This window comes from Dermacentor albipictus, chromosome 7 (assembly GCF_038994185.2).
Source record: "Dermacentor albipictus isolate Rhodes 1998 colony chromosome 7, USDA_Dalb.pri_finalv2, whole genome shotgun sequence".
Taxonomy (NCBI): Eukaryota; Metazoa; Arthropoda; class Arachnida; order Ixodida; family Ixodidae; genus Dermacentor; species Dermacentor albipictus.
The window spans coordinates 111,413,906-111,434,849 of NC_091827.1; the positions used below are offsets into that span (position 1 = coordinate 111,413,906).

A 20,944-nucleotide genomic window follows, 5' to 3' on the forward strand; every position below is an offset into this window, starting at 1 on the left:
TATATATATTGAGTGTTTCCGTCATTAAAGCATCAGTTGTCAGTAAGCGCTCGTCCGTGTCTCTTCTTCCTGTGTCGTCTGTTTGGCGCTATAGTACTTCACCGATTTGACATGATCGGCTTGTTCAATCGTATGAAATATTTTGCTTGTTGGGCTGCGTGAAATAGAGAAGGGGTTCACATTCCGGTCGCCGACATCTTCTAACCGGCCTTAATCGAAGTGTATCATCCACATTCCCATTCTCAAGCTTAGAAACAGACTAACAAAACATACGGACTCAGTATAATTGATCCACGATTCTTTTGAGTGCAATTCACATGTTCAAGCTGTAGATCACGCCAGTTCTGTACAATTAAGGGGACAAATATGTAATAAGTATAGATAACAGTATACAAATGCAGTTCTGCATATATCTACAGCTCTAATAACTTTCCCAAGGTGTGTTTTTCGTGATACACGCGAGAAGACATGAAATATAGCTTTGGGAACCCTGCGATGTGCTTGAATTCTGGAGTGCTTTCTAATGAAAAAGTAAATACCATTCACAATGCATGCAATGCGGTTTTCAATTTACGATACCAAGCGTCAAATGGCCATTGAGCGAGTAAGTCGGCGTGTGTCGTCTGGACAAGTGAAAAACGACACCTAAACTCCCATTCACTTCGACGCCACGCCACGAGCGCACCTCGACGGAGCGCAGCGGGCGAAAGGGAACGCCCGGATTACCTGCTGCCGCACTAGCTCGCCAGGTGTTCCGTAAGGGGACAGGGCATCACCATGACCACACGTCAATCTCGCTCTCACTCTCGGAAGCCCTTGCTATCCGTGCGATCCTTGACCACACAAGCTCTCGCCTTTGGTCTAACTGCGCATTGGTAAAATCAGATTGAAACGTGCCAAGACGGCCAATCGTATGAACGCGCTTGCTTGCCCGAAAGTAGTTTTTGATTCGATGACCGCTCAGTGGCGTTCAAGTGGAAATTAATGCTCTCGCACTCACAACTCATAATGATTGCTTAGGTGTCTTCTGATTCTTTTATGAAGAGGAAAGGCGACTATCTGTAAATGTGAGGTTAAGCCAGCAATTTGCTTTCGATTCTGAACAACCAACTTTGTTTTGTCTAACGCCGAGCTTCGCTTGTACACTGCGACTTTTGCTGAGAACAACCACTTTTGCATTGACGATGCGTTGGTGAACACCCAGACGAATTTTTGAATGAAATGGCTGAAGAATAGGCACGTTTTTCTGTCTGCTCACAGGCGACATGTCAGGTAAAATTATTCCATCTCTAAGGCGAACAAAAGACAGGACACGAGAGCAGCAAGCAGCGTTATCAGCATTTCAGCCAGCGCAGCCCAGACAATCTCGAGCAATCACCTCCCCGGAGAACTGGCGATGTGTCTGCAGCTCCGAGCATTCCTCCTCACTACAATGACTGCCCCCCCCCCCCCAATTGAAAAAGTCATCCTGACGACTCATAGTGAATGTAGCATCAGTAGGTTGTAATACGGCTTCCGATGTTATAAGTGGATGGTTTCACGACCACCATAGAATTGGCCCGTAGGTGGCGTGAGAGGCTCCGCGATATGGTTCACAGAGCATGTCTGTGCTTGAACACGGTAAGGTCCTTGATATTTCGAACCAAGCTTGGATGAGTGGCCAGCAGGAAGAGCATTAACCCAGAGCCACGCAAAAGTATCCGGAAGAAAGTACCCATGCGGGTGGTCTTCGTCACATCCAGATCTTTGTTGAATTGGCCGACTGTTCTAAAGGAACGGGCGAGCTGACGGCATTCTTCGGCGTAGCGGGCATCTTCAGAGCTTCGTGTGCATTCGGATGATTCGGGTTGGTACAGAAGAATGGTGTCGAGTGTAGTGGAAGGTTCACGGCCATAGAAGAGGAAGAACGGGGAAAAGTTTGTGATCACCTGTAGTACAGGGTTGGCGTGCGCGCTGAACGGCGAAATAGGATTCCAATCAGTGTGATCAGAGGCGATGCATTTGTAGTGCTTGTTGCCATGGGTGCGGCTAACTCTTTCCGTCTGAACATTAGTTTGAGGATAGTAGGCAGTAGCGGTGTGATGAACGATGCTACATCCGACAAGGAGCGAATTTATGCTTCGGAGATGGACACAGTCCTTCTATAACTCAAAAGTTCGCGAAGTGCCCCATGACGGAAAGCAAAGTTGTTCAGGACGAAGGATGCTGTATCACGAGCTGTGGCCACAGGCAGGATGGTTGTTTCCATGCATTGCGTCAAGTGGTAAAAAGCGACGACTTACCATAGCTTTCCAGAAGGCGTGCTGGGAATGGGTACACACAGGTAAGTGCGAATGCAATCGAAGGGCCTCGCAGCACATGGGATTGGCTGGAGTAGACCAGAGACAAGCTGAGCAGCAACCTTGCGGCGTTGGCACTATGGGCACGATCGAATGTATTTGCATAGAAAGGTTACATGCCACGTTAATAAAACCTGAAGCGAAGCTGGGTGTACGTTTTGAAGACACCTGCATCCATACTGTGGGTCAGAGTGGAAAGCAGAGCATATTTCACCACGAAGCTGTCGAGGTATGAGCATCAACCACTGACGGCCGTCAGAGAAGTACTTCCGGCAATAAAGGAGGCCATTCCGTGTTTCGAAGGGAGAAGCTTGACGGCAAAAATCTCGAGGTGGTGGAAGAGTCGATGGGTTTGAAAGGAAGAGGATAACAGCGCTAATCCAGGCATCCTTGGATTGCTCCGAATTTATGTCAGAGGCTGCTGGTAACAAAAGTAATTCCTACCGGCACACAGGCAGGCAGCGCTTTCTCTTTACAAAGGTGAACGGGTGTTGCGGCGGCCAGACCTGTAGACAATGTGCATGTTCAAATCTTGCAACGCCAATGTCCAGCGAGCTAGTCTGTCGGAGCGGTCCTTCAACGTGGACAGCCAATACGCATAGCTGTTCGTAATTACGTCGAAAGGGTCGTCATAGAGGTTCGGTCGAAATTTACCAAGTACCCAGATTATGGCCGAACAATAATTCACCGTAACGGAATACTTCATCTCTGCTTTCGTGAGGGTGCTGCTTGCGTATTCAACGACGTACTCTTCGAATCCAGATTGGCGCTGCGCGAGCACAGCGCTGAGTTCAACATCTCTGGCGTCGGTGTGTCCTTTGCTCGCAGTTGTAGGGTCGAAATAACGCAGTATCGGCGGCGAGGTTAGTAGACAACACAACGCTTAGGAGGCAGCGTCACAAATGGGCGACTAGTGTTAATTGTTCGAGTCGCTGCATAGAAGCTGATGCAAAGGAGCGGTGATGGAGGCAAAATTTCTAATGAAGCGGCGAAAGTAAGAACAGAGGCCAAGGAAGCTTCGAAGTTGTTTTATGGAGGAACGTTTGGGAAAATCAGCAATTGCACAGAGTTAGCCGGCATCACGAAGAATCCCGCCTTTAGATATTACATGGTCAAAGATCGTGAGCTGACTGGCGGCCAAGTTCGCGTTGGGAAATTCGGGGTGCACGTCGGCCCCCATGTGGGCTGGAAACCATTTGACGAGGTGCTGACTCGCGGCTCCCTCGCTGCCGAGGACGGCCGCCGCTTTCCGGGATATCGAGACCGAGGCGAATGCTCTTGCCGCCGATCGCGAATCTGTGTAGACGTGAGGACGTTCGGGGTCTCTCATTGCCATGGCTATTGCCACCTGTTCGGCCACTTCGGACGTTACCCCCTTGACCGATGCTGCGTTAATTATTGTGCCATCCCAGCGTACCGAGACGGCCGCGTACCGGTCGCTGCGCCCATACTGGGCCGCGTCTACAAATGCCGCCAGGCCCGGGCAGTTGGCGGTCGATTTCAGCAGTGCTCGAGCCCTCGCCTTTCGGCGCCCCTCGTTGAATTCCGGGTGGACGTTTCTCGGAAGCGGTTCTACCTTGAAAGTGCCCCTTACCGCCGCGCTGAGCGCAATCTTGTGTGCGTTGCACTCTGCCTCGGCATTTATCCCTGCTTCTTCTAGGATGCGCCTGCCGGCCCTGGTGGTCGACAGCCGCACGACCTGTGCCTTGGTCTGCGCTTCGATGATTTCTGATAGTGAATTGTGGACCCCTAACCGATCGAGCTGCTCCGTGCTTGTAGTGATCGGGAGACCTAGCACCCTTTTGACGCTCTTGCGCATCAGTGTCTCTATTTTGGCCGCGTCTCTCTTGGTCCATTTTAGCGCCGAGGCTACGTAATTGACGTGACTCATGAGGAAGGCGTGGTAAAGTCTGATGAGACTGCTCTCGCTGAGCCCTCCTCTGCGGTTCGTCACCCTGAGGATCAGCCGGAGCATGTTCTCCGTTTGGGACGTTAGTTTCATGACAGTTTGTGTGTTACCACCTTTCGCCTCAATTAGCAGCCCCAGGATTCGTATAGTGTCCACTCTGGGAATCGGCTGGCCGGCATTCGTATGTAATTTGATCGGTATTTGATCGATCGGCGTCAAATTCCTCATGCCTTGTTTTGAGGGCCTGTACAGCAACAGTTCCGATTTGTTGGGTGACAGACGGAGTCCCGTTTCCTTCAGGTACTCTTCCGTTGTGTCCAGCGCCTCTTGAAGAGCCTGCTCGACTTCTGCGTCGGACCCTCCCGGGCACCACACCGTAATGTCGTCTGCGTACAGGGCGTGATTGACGTTGGTCACTCTCGTCAGCCAGTCAGAGAGCCCTTTCATTGCCAGATTGAATAATAGTGGGGAGAGCACCGCCCCTTGTGGGGTGCCCCTGCGCCCAGCGTGTACCAATCGGACGTGGCCTGTCCAATTTTGATCGTGGCTTTCCTGTCTCTGAGGAAGGAGCCTATGTAAGAGTGGAATTTCCGGCCGAGCCCCATCATCGAGATCGTTTCCATTAGAAATCTGTGTTTGACCGTGTCGAACGCTTTCGTTAGGTTCACGGCCAGTATGCCCCTGGTGTCTCTGGTCATGCCGTCAATTATATGCTTTTTGAGTAGCAACATTACGTCCTGTGTGGAGAGGCCCGGTCTGAAGCCCACCATGTTATGTGGGAAGAGGCCCTCTCTCTCTATGTACCGGGATACTCGGTTATGTATGGCATGTTCGGCCGTCTTGCCTACGCACGAGGTGAGCGATATTGGCCGCATGTTCTCCGCCGCAAGTGGTTTACCGGGTTTCGGTATAAGTATGACCGAGGCCTCTTTCCACACCTCTGGTACTTCTCCCGTTTCCCACACTCTGTTGATTTCTTCGGTGAGCTTCTCGACCGACCTTCCGTATAGGTTCCTCAACAGTTTGTTCGAGACCCCGTCCGGGCCTGTAGCGGAGCGTCCGTTGAGGCCTTGTAAGGCATCCCAAATTTCTGATTCCGTGAAAGGCGCGTCGAGTTCTTCGACCTCTGCCCCGGCGTATTGTGGATAGTCGCCATCGCCTGACGGGCCCAGTGGCAGATACGTCTCCGCCAGCTCCTTTAGGAACTCGCTTTCCGTTTTGCCCTGCTCCTTTTGCTTTTGTAAAATCCTATCGATTGCCAATCTCTGACTTCCTTTGGATTGTTTGTCGTCGAACAGTTGCTTTAGGAGGTTCCATTTGCGCCCGGTTCTCATTTGTCCGTCTACCGACGCGCACACCTCGTTCCACTGTTGCTTGGAAAGCTCGATCGAGTGCGCTTCGATTTCCCGGTTTAGTGCCGCTACTTTCTTTCGTAGTCTGCGATTCAGTCTTTGCGTTTTCCACCTGGCCGTGATGGAATTCTTTGCCTCTAATAGGTGTGCCAATCTCGCGTCCATCCTTTCCACGTTCAGTTCAGTTTGGACAACCCTCGTCGCGGTGTTAACGTCCTCTTAGAGCTTTCTAAAAAGACTGTCTAGATCCGCGTATTCGTTTGTGTCTTCCTTCCTTATTTTGCGGAAGGCGTCCCAGTCGGTGACCTTAAATTCTCTCGGTGGTGCCGCCCTGATGGGGATCGTGACCGCCAGTATGTAGTGGTCGCTGCCGAGGTTCTCGTGCAGGTTGCGCCACTCGGCCCCTCGCACGTTCTTGACGAAAGTCAGGTCGGGCGTCGTATCCCGCGCCACCGACGTGCCTAGTCGAGTCGGATAGCGGGGGTCCGTCACCAGCTCTAGCGAGCACGTAGTGACTGCCACCAATAGCCGCTCTCCCTTAGGCACTGGGCTTGCGTAACCCCATGCTCCGTGGGGCGCGTTAAAATCTCCTGCCACTATGAGAGGGGCCCCCCTGGCCATTGAGGCCGCCTTCGTTATTATCGATGTGAACGACTGTCTGTGGTCAGAGGGCGGGCTGTACACGTTCACTACGAATACGCTGTTTTTCAGCCAACTGTTCGGTATGAGTTCGATCACGGTTACCTCCGCTTTCGCGTTGCCTAATTTCAAATCTCGTTCCTGGAAAGAGCATTTGTTCGCGACGAGGGTCGTCACTCCGCGCTTACCCTGTTCGAATTTCGACGAGGCGACCCGGTAGCCGGGCAGGGACACCTCGCTACCCAAAGTTTCTTGTAAGATTATGACGTGCGGTTTGTCCGCCTGTGAGGCAATGAACTGTAGCAGCGGAGCCTTGCGCTTTTTGAAGCTAGCGCAATTCCACTGCCACACTAACAGCTCTCTAGTTGAGTTGGTCGCCATGATTGACGCCTTGGATTTGTTTAGCACCCACAGGCGCCACGTGTGCTTCGATACGCGTCACTCTCGCCGCGAGCGCTACCATGCTCTCCGCTAGTTGCTGGACCATTAGCTGCAATGAGCTAATCGACTGCTTAATTCCCAATAGGACGCTACTGGACTCGGGTTCCGCCGGGTTTTCCTCCTCCGTCAGGGGAGGGGCCCTGCGTTTGACCGAGCGAACCGACTGCTCCCCTTGCGGGGTCGGTGTACTTTGCGGCACCTGCTGCTGCTGCTGTTGGTCGACTAGCTGAGGAGTGGAACCGTGTTTCCGAAACGATTCGAAATCCGCCCTCATTTGCTGAATCTCCGCCTTGAGGCGCGCGTTTTCTTCCGCTAGCTGAGCTATTCTAGAGTCTTCCTTGTTATGCTTTGGCAATGCTACCTGCGTTACCTTTGATTGTGAAGGCGGTTTTGGCTTGGCCCGGTCCGCCCAGGTCGGTCCTTCTTGAATGCGCACTTGGGAGCGGGAGCGCCCCCTGGAGCGAGAACGGCCTCTCGATCGGCTGCGCTGTTGTAGTGTCGGCATTGTCGAACGTCCTCCTCTGGGGGCACTTGACACGCTGGAATCACGTGATCTACTCTCTAGCTGTTGCGGATGGCTTTGCAACTGCGATTTCTTCGCATTTCTCCCTTACAAAAAATTTTAGTAACATTTTATAAACCGTCTTTAGACAAATGTTACTAGAACCTATCGACATTCTATAAAACGTCTTTAGACACCGTAACAACTTCCTAGTAACCTCCTACCGACTACTGGCCACCGATATTGAATTGAAAGTATAGATATAAAATGTTGATAGAATTCTTACTGACTGCTTATTATCTTATGTCGTTAGAAAGTGTCAACTGTGAAGCGACTATTTATTGACCACCTTTATACATCCTGTCGACTATTCGCCACAGATAGTTGACAGGATGTTACTAGGAAGTCGTTAGGATGTATAAAGGTGGTCAATAAATAGTCGCTTCACAGTTTTTAGAAAGTACATAAAAATTTTGTTCAGAGGTAATTACTTTTGCAATTATATATTGCAAAAGTAAGCTTTGATTATCTCTGAATAAAATTTTTATTTGCTTCCTAAAAACTGTGCAATGACTATTTATTAACCACCTTTATATATCCTAACGACTTGCTAGTAACATCCTGTCAACTATCTGTCTTTGGCGAATAGTGATTGCCAAGTGGCTAGGTGTGGCATGCAACAGAAGAAGACGGGTTTCCATTTGTGCTTGAACACATCCATTTAATATCCCCGGGCTAGTAAGGAGGACGAGTTCTCCAGCTGCCCTGGAAGTAGGCTGAAATGTTGCGTTGTGTAGTCTAGGAACGAGAAGAAAAAAGGCAATATATTAGTTTTGCTACAGTGACATTGCAACACACCATGCATCTGTTTCTTAAAAAGGAAGTGCTCAAGAGACAAGCTTTCAATCCTGTGAGCTATAAACATCTCCACCTGTTTTGTGCAAAGTCCTAAAAATGCATGAAATGACTGAATTCGTGCATTAAAGCTGGGAGCGTGATGGATGTGCGTAACACCAACAGATGCACGACACATAAACTCTATCGTACCAATTGTCATCTACAAACAAAAGCTGTAAATCAACTTCAGTTTAATGAACTTCGATATTCGTATTGTGACTAGTACATGGAAGTCTCATGTGTGAATTATCTTAGGAAAGGCAAGGTGTCAGTCATAACTATGCTGCAGCTTTGCTTGGGCACAGGTACATAGAAGAGTTGATTTTTATGTTGCACTTAAGAAGCACGAAATGATACAAGCAACATGTAAGCAGTTGAACAGGCATCACGGACGTTCTACAGCAAGATTAGAAAATGCCTTTGTTGTGCAGGCAGACATTGTCAAAGTGAGCTTGTTACTAAACATGTTAGCTTTCCACAAGACAGGATATTATATTATCAGTGCATTCATATGACCAGGGCCTCTATCACAAAAATACATATGCCAACAGTAATGAGAATTTTCTAGTTATGGTGGCAAAGCTTGCATTATAATATGCTATTACAATCAGGTTAATAGCTATTTTAGCAGGAAAGAAAGGAGTATACCCTAAGATAGCACTGAAATTGCCATGAAAGGAGTTTTGTTGAAAACTGCACAAAGAATATTAAGATGCTTCTTTGTGACACACATACCTACTATGGTGTTGACCTTCTTGGAATCCAACGGATCCTTCTGTGGAAGGCATTTGACAGCCGCCCAAAGAAGGACCTCCCTTCAACGTCTTCTATTGAAAAAGGAGCTTTAAGGAGGCCCTCCGCGAAGTGAAAGCCTGAGTTGTTAGCATCCAGGCACAGCCTCTTCAGCAGGCCCTTTTCAACGTATACACCGTCACCGATGTCTACCTGTGAAAGAATACAACAACCAAAGATTCATTTTATACGCATTTGATCAAGGAATGGTTAGGAAGTAGGGTAAGGTTTGCAAAAACGGAAGTCGCTGCTTCTTGTTGATTCGGTTTAAAGAACAAAGCAGCCTTACGTATACCATACATGCATTGTACTGAGCTGTGTACTTTTACGTAAGACTAGAAAGTATTGGGAACTTCAATGCGAAAGAAAGACATGCATCTGCCTAGAACTAAGCAAATGTGTGCCACCCCTTGACACAGAGTGAGATCTGGTGCTGTTTTAGTGATTAGCAGACATTGAAAGCTTCAAGCCTCATCGAGTATAGGGCCAAGCTGTGCTCGATTGGTGGCGCACAAGTGCTCGAGAACTACCAAACAAGATGCAATTGTCTTCAAATACAATTCTGACTTCCCCTTGCAGACATGCACTTTTAAATTTACTGACTGCACTTGGGTGTAAAGATTTTGTCTGACAGAGTGAATAAACAATATACACAAGCAGCATTTTCATAGTTAGCATAGTCTTTAATAGGTACTGATACCTTCAATTTAGAAAACCCTGCATATTGGGCCTCATCAAACTAATTTCACAAAAGGTTTGTCAAGGTAGAAGCATAGAACTTTAGTCATTAGAAGACAGGTGAAAGGAGTTAATTATTGCAATTATTACTGAAAATTAAATTTCAGACAGCTCATCCCAATGAGAAATTGATGCAAGCAGTTTGTACATGCCACATAAGCATTTAGATATCAAAAATAGGGATTAGAGAAAACCTTCCCTTAGAGGTTCATTATTACAAGCAGCCATGCCCTCGAGAAGACATAACTTCTTTTTCCGTAGTCAGAAAGAGGCTCGAGTATTTTATTGACACATATATGTGCCCATGCATCTATGTCATCTCTGTTGTAAACCTTTTTTTCATGTACATGCAAGGTGTGTTTATAACATTCATTGTGCACAAAATTTGCGTAATAATTTAAAGACCGCGATTTTGTAGCGATGGTATTCCTTTGCGCTATTCGTTAGTAGGCTGACCGACGCCGCGGCCCGTGCTACGTACTGCAGCTGCCGGGCGTTAGCGGTGGGCAAGAAGAGTGATATAGAATCGAGGGGTAAGTATCGCTACAAAATCGCAGTCTTCAAATTATTACGCACTGCCGAACGAACACAAACTTTCAATGTGTTTTCATAATTGTGTGCCCATTCAGGCATAGCAATCAAGGCGGGTAGCAGAATGCAAGTACGCTGTTACATCAGAGGAAGCTTTCGTGAAATTGCTTGCTAAATGTGCACAGCAACATGGCTAACATGCGATAGGAAAGCGCTTTGCTCTAGCTAGTCACACAACACTCATTACGTAAATCATAAGCTTCAAGAATGCGCGCAAGCGCCAAACTTGCTTACCTTTCAAGACTTGGCAAACGCTCCTTCGTCTAACAGGTACAGAAGCACCGACGTTTCTCTGGCGCAAGCACTGTAGAACTGCCGATGAACTCCAGCTCCACAAAAGCACAACCTTCAACAGTCTTCCAAACACTACAATTCGAAGCCCCAGTACCAGACTTTTCACGAGAGCGCGAGCAGGTAGCTCGGCAGAACAAAGGCAGCTCGGACGGGAGCTGTACTAGGGCACTCACTGACGACACTGGTGCATCGCTCGGAACACACGGCGAACTAATGGCGTTACACGAGTCCGGAGGGTTTGGGATGGTCACTGCACACGACAAGGAGCACGTTTTGTCTAGGCACTTCTAAAATTTAACTCAAATACCACCTTACTGCAGGGAGCACTCACGATAACCAACGTGGTGTGTCGACCAAACAAATACTACAGTAGCGCCACTCTGCGGTTTTTTAGAAAAATGTATCTTAAATGAAAAAATTGCGTGTTTTTTCCTAATAACATTTGATAGAGTCTTTTAATAAATTTATTTGGTCCAGAAGTGTGTACTTTGTGCTTTGTGATACGAAGTTTAAGGAAATGTATATATAATAAAAACTAAGCGGATGTTGCCTTCAAGATTCGCAATTGCTTCAGGTGCATGCAGGTTGCAAAAGCACGGCCTTCGAGATCAGACTGTCATTCAAAGGAAGCCGTAGTAGGAGGCGGAGAGGCATTTAGGCCCCAATCATTGGGTTTACAGTGCCTAGGTAGGCTTTCTTATTTATAAAGTGTATACGGGGACTTCAGCCGAACCATGAGCGAGCTATACAGACGCACGCGGTACGATTCGGTGTCCGATCCGACGTGCGGCGCTGCATGCTACGGCATGAGCGGCGCGTAAGCTCCGCCCACATCCAACTCCCCAGCTTGAGTTCATATCCACGTCGAGAAACGCAATATAAACAACTCTGCACAACACTGCTTCGCTTTGCGCGAAGGCTGTCGATAAAATTATGCCCCTGTGAGTGACAGAACACTTCACGACGGCGCGTTGTCCACTGACGGCTCCGCTAAAGCCAGCGATAGGGCCGGTAGGCATAGCTAGGCGGACGCTGCAGCCGACGGCGCTTGCGAACCAGTCCGAGCTCGTCGAAGAGTGCTTATTTTTGCCAAAACAATGAACACTGTACACTTAGGTCGGCCGTAATTAAATACAATTGGTTTACCCGACGCAGTCGTTGCGAAGGGCAAACGCGCAAGCGAAGCGAGCGGCCTCGCTCAGACGGTCGGTGTGTGATGTCTGCTCGCGAAATGCCCTCGCGTCGCGGCTCCCGATCTCACCAGTAGCTTAGTGCTAGTGTACAAGGCGCTGGTTTGCATAACAGGCACACGTTCGAGATAATTTTACTGAACTGGTAACTATTTCATGTCAGAAACAAACTGCAGCAGGCAAGGAAAAAGAATAACTGCGAGAAACCGGAAAGCCAGCACCGCCTCCGTGGAGGGAACGTCAGAGAACGTCACATGCCAGCCGCGCTGCCAATGGCTGCGGCCAGACGACGGTGCAGTTGTCAAACATGTCGAACGATGAAAATCTGCCCGGTTTGTCGCACGCCGGACGTCCGATCCGGCGCTTCGGCACGGCAAAACACCTCGATTCGGGCTGCAGGTTCGGCGCGTCAGACGCCGGATCGGACACCAAATCGGACCGTGTGTCTCCCGCTTTAGTTGGCGAACACGAGCCGATCAGCGCGCCATCTAGTGCGATGGTGCATGGCCTACGGGCTTCTTTGACACCTACTGAGCACAAATTCATGATCACCGCTCATATACACGCTTCCCATGGCACTAGCTGTCGTGTTTTCGAGAATACGTGCCCACATCTTGAATTGGTGAGACCATATTTCCTCTTAGCGTCCGGTATTAGAAGCAATTTTTTTCTATGAACATTCTACTATCATCTGTTACTAGGAAGTTGATTAAAAATTAGGAAAACAGTTACTGTGCAAAAAAACATTTTTTTAATGCAGCCAGTCTTTGCATATTCATTTATAGTTCAGATGCTGCTATATGTTCATTTTTCACTAAATAATTTTTAACAACTTTGTAGTAACCAGGCTTACTAGAAAGTTGATTGCAAATTGTGGAAAGTTACACCTGTCCATGAAACAACACTGTCTTGCACCAGCCATGTTCACTGAATAATTAGAACCTTATTGAATAATATTCATGCATGTTTTGTAACTTCGGTTATGTACTTTAAGAACATAATTATATTTATTACCTTCCTATTGAATCGTGTTTCTAAAAAGTTAAAATAGTGTGTCTTAACTTTCTAGTAACTTTCTTTTTACATACTGAAGTTAGAAAAGAAGTAACCAACTTTCTTTTGACAAACGTTACTAAAAAGTAAAAGTCAATAGGATGTTGATAAAAGTTCTAAAGAAAGTAAGGAAGCATTTTTGTATGGGCTGCGTCGGCGCCTCCTGAGCCGCACGACGTAAGGGATTTGGTATCGTTGCTTGCACTTGCTGTCCGCCGTCGGGTGTTGGCCCCCGCAGAGGGCGCACTTGGGCGAGCACTGGTGGTCTGCAGCCGGGTCGTTGGCTCTGCAGCCGCGGCACCTCTTCTTGTCAGGATTAGGACAGACGTCGACTCTGTGACCCAAGTCACCGCACCCGTAGCACACGTCGTTCTGCCGCCTGTAGAGCGTGCAGCGTATTAGGCTTACGCCACACATGACGTAGTTCGGCACTTTCATGCCGTTGAAGAGCACTACCACCATCGAGGTGTTTTTGATCCGCTTGGCTTCCAAGGCCATGGGATTTCTTTGGTTCACGATCATGGCCTGAAGCTGGGCCTCGTTGATTTCGGGGTCCACTCCTCTGATGACCCCCTTGCACGTGTTGTCTGGTGCCGCAATGTATGCGGCCACATTGTATGCGCCTTCTCTTAGGTGAAGCTTTTGAACTCCGGCGTATGCGTTCGCGTTCTTCTCGGTTGGCGTGGACACGACGAGAATGTTTTGGGTTGCGTTCGGACAAACGATGTCTTCCTCGGTCTCGTTCGGCGGGAGGGAGGCCGCCATTGCTAGCGCTTGCGCCAGGCGAGTCTGACTCACTTTTTTTACGTCGAGGCCGTCTCTCGGCCTCACTATGATGCGAATGTGGTCCCTCGGTAGCCGGGGGAGCCTCGATGCGGCAACGAGGCGCTTGACCGCGCTCTGCGGGCCGGCCGTGCGGCGGCCGCCCTTCGTCTCTGCTCGTCCCTCGTTGCCTCGGTACGGAACGGTCGGTCCCGGTGTGGCCTTCTTTTTTCTGCCCATGGCCGTCGTCCAGCCAGGGCGATTCGCTTCTTCTTGGGAGATGTCCTCTCCCGGCACGACGGTCTCCATAGCGGGCATACTGCCGCGCACACGTACGAGCGAGGCCTGGGCCTTCTCGCTCCTCGCCCCCGACGATAGGCCTAGTCGGGTAAGGCTAGCTGAGCCGCGGTGTGGTCCGAACTAAAAAGCCTCGGAAATGGAAAAGAGGTCACTGACGGGAAGAAAAATCGGACATCGGCATGTTCCTTAGAAGAAACTGCGTCGAATAGTGCACATTTCGTTGCTAGGAATCACAGAAATCAGTCCGAAAACGAGCACAGAAGCGGGAGCCGAACATTCCACATACGCACTGGTCAGCTTCTTCTTCTTCTTCCACGAAACAGGAAAGTACCTATTTTATATTTAACGATTTGTGTGACTGAAAGAATGTGACTCATTCGTAAAAGATATCAGGCGTTGTGGTTATATGGGCTGAATGTAATTATCCTAATAACATGATTCTGTAGAATTCTCAAAGAGTTTAAATGTGTTACGTAAGTGTTTCCCCAGCAAGCAACGTAGTAGTTAATGTGAGAATGAATGAATGAGTAAATATATAATGATAGTGATATTTGATGGTTAAATATGTTTCGTGCTGCTAGAAGTAGCCTAATCCCGTAAGAAATCTTCTATTTTACTTTGGTTAAGTGTTCAATAAATTTAACATTTCTGTCTACTTCTATACCAAGATAATCACATGAAAAACTTGCAGGGATAAGACTTGCGCCAAGAAAAATAGGAGAAATGGAGTGAAGTGTTCGTTGGTGGGAAGTGAATGCAACAATGTTTGTTTTCTGTAGCTGGTTGGTATGGCACCACTCCAGCAGGCTGTATAAATCGACATTAAGGTTAGATATTAAGGTTGTAAGACTTAAGTTAAGTTAATAATAGTAGTATCATCTGCATAACGTATACATTTCGAAGAAGAGGGGCAGTTAGGCAGATCATTGACATATAATAAATAGTGAAATATAATGGCTGGCGTCGTCAGGCATGACGGATGGCAGAGTGCGGCTGCGTAATCCCAGGGCGGTCGCAAACCGCAGCAACCTCCAACAAAATGTAAGGCAAGCAAGTGACAGGACACGATAACAGCAAGCAGCGTTGGCAGTGTTTCAGCCAGAGCAGCACTGGCAAACTCCACTACGTGCCTCCCGGATAATTGGCGCTGTGCCTGCAGCGCCCAGCTTTCCTCTTCACCACATATCCTGTATCCCATCATATGTCCTATATATTCCATCCTATGTTAAATTATCATTTTGGACAAAATCAATGATGTATGGCAGATGATATTACTTTGAATGTTCAAGCAAATATCCTATGGTGTCTTTAGGTACAACTGTAGCTGCTTAAAAAGGGGCGCAGGGATCTCTGAACTAATGTAAATGATAGCTATTAAGGCCTATGTTGCGAGTTATATCGACATTCACTTACACAAACTTGGGAAAGCCACATGCTGAAATTAATACTCACTTTATTCAACTCAGCACATAAAATCAATACTTGGGTTTGCTTACCTTCATGTTCACGGTTTTTGTTGACTGACGCTGCGGCAGTAGCTTCTGTTTGCTTCTATTGCATTATTCTTTTAATATGCATGCAACAGGCGGCAAAAAGGACATTGTGCTATTTTTATGAGAACCAATTTGAGGGTTGCCATGCGGGGAAGAAGGCAAGCTCGAAGAGAGACTAAAGTTTCAATAGAGACAAAATACACGAGCCACCATGCTCTTCAAATTTGGTAAATAGTTAAGAAACACAAGTGGAGTAGATCAGCCAGGCGTGCCCTCTACGATGGTGATACGATACAATGGGAACTTATAACTTCTCTGTTCCAATATCAAAGTCTGCAATGGGAACTCCCATTCCAAGGAGAGTGCCTCATAATATAACAATATCTAAGTTCAAACCTAACTGTAGTCGATCTTGAACCAACAAACAAGTAAAAGAATCTGTGACATTAGCCGGAAATGCATTCACAATTAGAGCGCATTAGGCAACTGGAACTATTGCAGCCCGTAAAACTAGCCACTGAACAACTGCCAAACTGAACAAGCGCAGCAATCGCGCTAGCCACCGCTAGTATGTGGGTAACATTTCAAGTAGCCTAGGTATATTGTCATGTGCAACCAGATTTTATTAAATTATAATTACAGATGAATGAAAAATATAAAAATATATGTGCATGAACACAACGCGCGCATTTTCATAAGTGTGCGCAGGTTGAATGAAACACTATATGCTCCTTACACACCGCCACATTTAGCACTCTGAAGAAATTAATTAAGCCTGTTTTATAGCGATACTGCATTAAACAAACGGAGGCCATCGGTGCAACACAAAGCTTCCAGTGCATTAGCATATTATAAGAACAAATTCAAACTTACCCCCACTGATGTATTGAGGCTCTCTCGGATCAGTTTTCGTATTGAAGGTGTGACAACGTTTCCACCGCACATGACTGGAAAAGAAATTGCGCGTATTTACCCAGTGATGATTCGTCGTCGCAGTTGTGTGATAACCTTACAATTCATATAAAACACAAAAGCGAGGCAGATGATTGAGGTCATTTTGGGAAGGATAGAGCCGATTAGCCGAAACTCAAATCTCCAGAAGAAACACTGAGTATGCAGCCACACACGTAAAATTGCCGCGCGACTTGCCCTTCGATGCACATTGCGTGTATTCGAGGGCTGCTTTTACGCTCTGAAAACACTTTTATGTAGCACGTATTCAGCATCACAAAGCTGTATCGGGAGTTTTTAATGTTGCTCTAAAACTCTTTTCATTGACACCTTTCATCATAACATAACAGTTGAGGAGTTAATTGAATAATTAGGACAAAATATTTATTTAGGTAGAATACAAAAAAAATATCTTAGTATTTCCAAACGATGGCGGGGTATTGGGGTCCATAGCGAAACACAGTCACCGGGTTCGTATTCCACGTAGGTGCGTCAAAAATTGTAGTGCCGATTATCGGTCCTCTTCTGGATCTTGATGCGCAAGCAGGCGAGCTGTTGGGCTTCTCCGGCGCGCTGGCGATAGGCGGCGACCTCAAGGTTGTCTTCGTCGTTGACGTTCGGTAGCATGGTGTCCAGCGTCATTACTGGGATTACTTCGTAAGCCAGCATGAATGGCGTCGCATATGTTGTTACCTGTACCGCCGATACGTAGGTAATGGTTATGTGCGGAAGTTCCGCAACAGATGTCTTGGTCGGAGCTCAGACCTGTTTTGCCAAAATGCCGGCGAGGGTCTTAATTAGGCGTTTCGTAAGATAGTTAGTCTGCCGCCATTCGTAAGGCCGGCGGCAGCAGAGTGTTTTCGCCCAGACTTGTAACTTACCATGATGTCGAATAATTGCAGTCTCAGGCTTCATCTTGCTGGGCGCACTTATGGGTACCTTAGAATGGTAAGCCAACAGAATACGCGGTGGTCACTTACGATATTGAAGGGCCTCCAATATAGGTAAAGCCACAGTTTCGCCATGGCCCAAGCAATTCGCAACACTTCTTTTTGTATTAGAATAATTCCCTTTCGATAGCGACCCCCTGGTGTAAGCTATGACCCTTAAATGTCAGTAGTTCCTTTGAACTTGCACGGCGCCGAGATCTACGCTGAGTGCGTCGGAGTGGATTTCGGTATCTGAGTATTTCTCAAAGTGTGCAAGAAGCTGGGGTGACTGCAGGCGTCGTTTTAGCTCTTGAAACTTCAGGTCTGGCTTCGTGCGATTAGTCATTGGCTTAGTGATGCGTTAGAAATCGTTGACAAAGCGCCTGAAAAAGCGTGGAGGCCCTGAAATCTGTGTACTGCGTTTGTGTCGCTGGGTTGCGGGAAGCACGCAATGAAAGAGGTCTTCTGCAAATCAAGAAGGATTCCAGGCTTGCTAATGACGACACCTAGGGACAGGTGCTCCTCGTACGCGAAGCGGCTATTTTGCGGCTCCAAGGTGTGTACGGATGTCTTCACCGCTTCCAATACAGCTGCAAGTCGCCTGAGGTGGTCGTCAAAATTAGCGGAAAAGACAACGAAGCAATCCAAGTAGACGGGAGGGGTCTGCCATTCTATGGCTGCCAGCATCATATTCATCACGCGTTTGAACATTGCAGGTGCCTAGCAAAGCCGATGGAGGTGGAGTTACCGGTATTCTGGTGAACAGCAACCGAACTCTATCGGTTACTGTTTTCACTTTTCGGTGTGTGGGCTAACAGACTAGTGGCGCGTTTGGTGAATGGCGTTTGGCGTTTGGTTTGGTGGCGTTTGGCGGCTACAGGCAGCGGCCTGGCGACGACGAACAGTACGGTTGTCGATGTCTCCACCGAATCATTGAGAAGTAGTTGTGATTTCATGCGGTTGTTCGCCTTGCCGCGGACGAGGAGCCTTGACGGCGAAGCCAGGTAGTCCCATGGGGCGGTATGGGCATCGGTGGAGGATGTGGCCCACTACTCGCCAGTTTTGGTAAAGTGGGCGATAGTAAGAAGCACGCCAGATGTCCGTCTTCATCGAAACGAAGAATGTGCCAGCGGGCAGGAGAACTACTGGTGTCATCGTAACTGATTGCTTCCGGCTGAGGTTCGCGAACTATTTCTTTGCGAAGAATGTCGGCAATTGATGCCACTTCTGGCTGCAGTACTTCGCGTACGAAGGCCCTCCCGCATCCCATCGGAGAAGAGTGCTTGGGCTCCTGCACGGTCTCGCATTGAGCGGTAGTTGTATTGTGTGGCGTCATTGACTTCTCAGCCGACGACGCCTCTGCCAGAAATCCTGCTATGGCTTTTGGTTGGTTGCGTATCACTCCGGCACAGTACTCTTGCTCTACACCGCCGCATAACGTAAGGAAGGTTCTTCTCTTCAGACATGTCGTGGTCGGCGTTTCGAAATAGGTCAGTCTTCTCCTCGGTGAAAATAGCGACCTTCTCGTTTGGTAGCTGGATACGAGCTTCTAGCTCTTTGCTCACAGTGCTTCTGAGGGTCTCAAGGAAGCCGAGGCGAAACAGACCGTGCGTTCTTAGGGTGGATACTTGATTTTCTAACCACGTCATGAGGGTTTCTTCTAACTAGAAACACAAGCCACAGCTTATCCTTGCAGTTCCATTCAATTAACCTTGTGGTGCTGTCGTATGCATCGAGCCAGCTTTCCGAGTCCTCAATAGATGATTCGATGAAGGTTGGTGGCTATCTAGATTGTGTCATCGTGGCTGCCATCTTAGTTTTGATCTCTCTAGTCCGCTCCGGTAGCTTACTGGACAAATTGTGTAGCCTGCGGATAGTTCAATGTTCATATGCAACGTTGGCGTTGTCTTCTGGGTTCGGGCTTTGCTCAAGGTTTGACGGGGGCTTCCGGTATATGAACGCAAAAGCACCTACACGAGAGATGACGTTGACATGGCGGTGCAGAATTAAGCCATAGCATTATCACGAGTCACAAAGCTAGCTCTTATTGGACAAACATGTAGCCACAGAAACAAGTAACGCTCGGCATAACGACGTTGAAGAGAACAGGAATCGATCGTCGAAATCTGCCTTACGGTCAGAAGCAACGGTTATTTATACAAGACCAGTTCATAATTCCAGTGTACTCACTGGTGCTCGCGCACCTTCCAGAATGTACACAATTCGCATTGCGTGTGTGATCTGATTACAAGGTTTAGTGACAACATAGACAACAGAGAAAATCGGCTACCATAATTGGGAAGGTTTTGATACTCGTGGGAGTGCCGTGCACCTATCGCTCACTTTAAAGATTGTTAGCAGGTGAAAGAGAGGTCGCCGACAGAAAAGACAAACATCGCACGCGTGTCAATGTTATGGCTTCTCATGCTGTGGATGATAGTTCCTTATTGTTGAGTGAAGTCGATGCCGAAGATGAGCTGCCTGGAAAAATTGGCCGATATGATGAATTATTGGCGAACCATTTCTGGAGAATTCAGCGAAGTGAAGGACGTGTCATGAAAGGAAAAGGTGTGATCCATCCGATTGTATACCCTAGCTACAAATGAAACCTCTACGGAATTCTCAGAAACGAAGCCTCGTAGCTAAGAAAAAATTTCTACCGGTCCGGGATTCATTTGTGGCTTCGTGGTACAATCGGACGGATGCCGGTTGCTTTTTCTGATGAATTCATCAACGAAGATGGACTCAATTTCTGGAACTCCGGCAGTAACTCTACCAATCAACGTCACAAGATTACCATTCGCTGAACGAAACTGAGATACAGAACGCAGCGTAGCTACCTTGCACAGTTCAGTGATCAGTTCGCCGCTGGTAATATTCACCAGAACGGCAACCACATTCTTGTCATCACAAACAAAAATGTCAGCGAAAATACTTACTCTGGTCTCGAAGGAAGGCATCAAATGTAAGCAGTCATTGCCATTGTAATAAACCTATCGCAGCGGGCGATTCTTGATACAGGGATAGACCGCGTCCTTAGCCCTTGAAGTCTCTCGTTTTAGCTTCCCTGACTTCGGCCGGGGAACCTATAGTTAGCGGCAGAGGAAAGCGTATGTCAGCTGCTAGACGACGTCAATCGCTTAGCAGGTGGCGGTGGAGACTGGTCTCGCTATAAATGTGGCGGTTGCCGTGTTAGAGCGAACTGTGGAGAATGCGGAGACTATATCTTTGACGACCACTTCAAACAGCAGGAGTCATGAAAGTGAAGACGACTGTTGATTTGGCAGCTATTGCTGGATGTCCCCGGAGCATTCTCTTTCATGCTAACTACGAGCACCAGGGTAAGATTCTGGAAAACCCATCCTTCCATTCTGGCGCTCGGGATAGCCGTGGCCCGCTTCCCCGCCATAGAAGAGCGAATGGCTGAGGGCCCTTGTCCACCTACGCGTCTGTGTGTACAGCTTCTCTTTCGAATTGTCGTACCAGTTCTTCAAGGGAACGAGGGTAATGACGATGGCTCGTGGACTGTGCAGAAAGCCGCAATCAGACAACATAATACAGCATCGCGGCTTCAGCTGGTGTCGGTGTCAGAGCCTCCGCCACATGCTGAACTTTTTCCGATATAATGTCTGTTATGAAGCCGACGTTTCGTTGTAGTTGCACTCCTTGAAAAATATAGCACTCTTTCAAGCACTGCACTAGCCCCAAGTTTCTAGAGAACATCAGTGTCCCACGACAAAGTGAATGACCACATGCTCCCACTGATTTGGCA

The 20,944-nt window shown here is 47.9% G+C and overlaps 1 protein-coding gene and 1 long non-coding RNA gene across 3 annotated transcripts in view; both read right to left on the reverse strand.

Annotated features, from left to right (window-relative positions):
- LOC135896884 (medium-chain acyl-CoA ligase ACSF2, mitochondrial-like) overlaps positions 1 to 20,944 on the reverse strand; it is a 539,079-nt gene that overhangs the window by 31,464 nt on the left and 486,671 nt on the right. For both annotated transcript variants that reach the window (XM_070522596.1, XM_070522598.1), the window contains one exon: positions 16,166 to 16,239. In XM_070522596.1, coding sequence (XP_070378697.1) covers positions 16,166 to 16,239 — 74 coding nt within the window. The remainder of the gene's footprint in view (positions 1 to 16,165; positions 16,240 to 20,944) is intronic.
- On the reverse strand, positions 7,883 to 10,663 carry LOC139047582 (uncharacterized). Its single transcript, XR_011507237.1, has 3 exons — positions 10,435 to 10,663; positions 8,815 to 9,024; positions 7,883 to 7,980 (listed from the first exon to the last, which is right to left on the reverse strand). It is a non-coding gene; the product is annotated as an uncharacterized lncRNA (long non-coding RNA).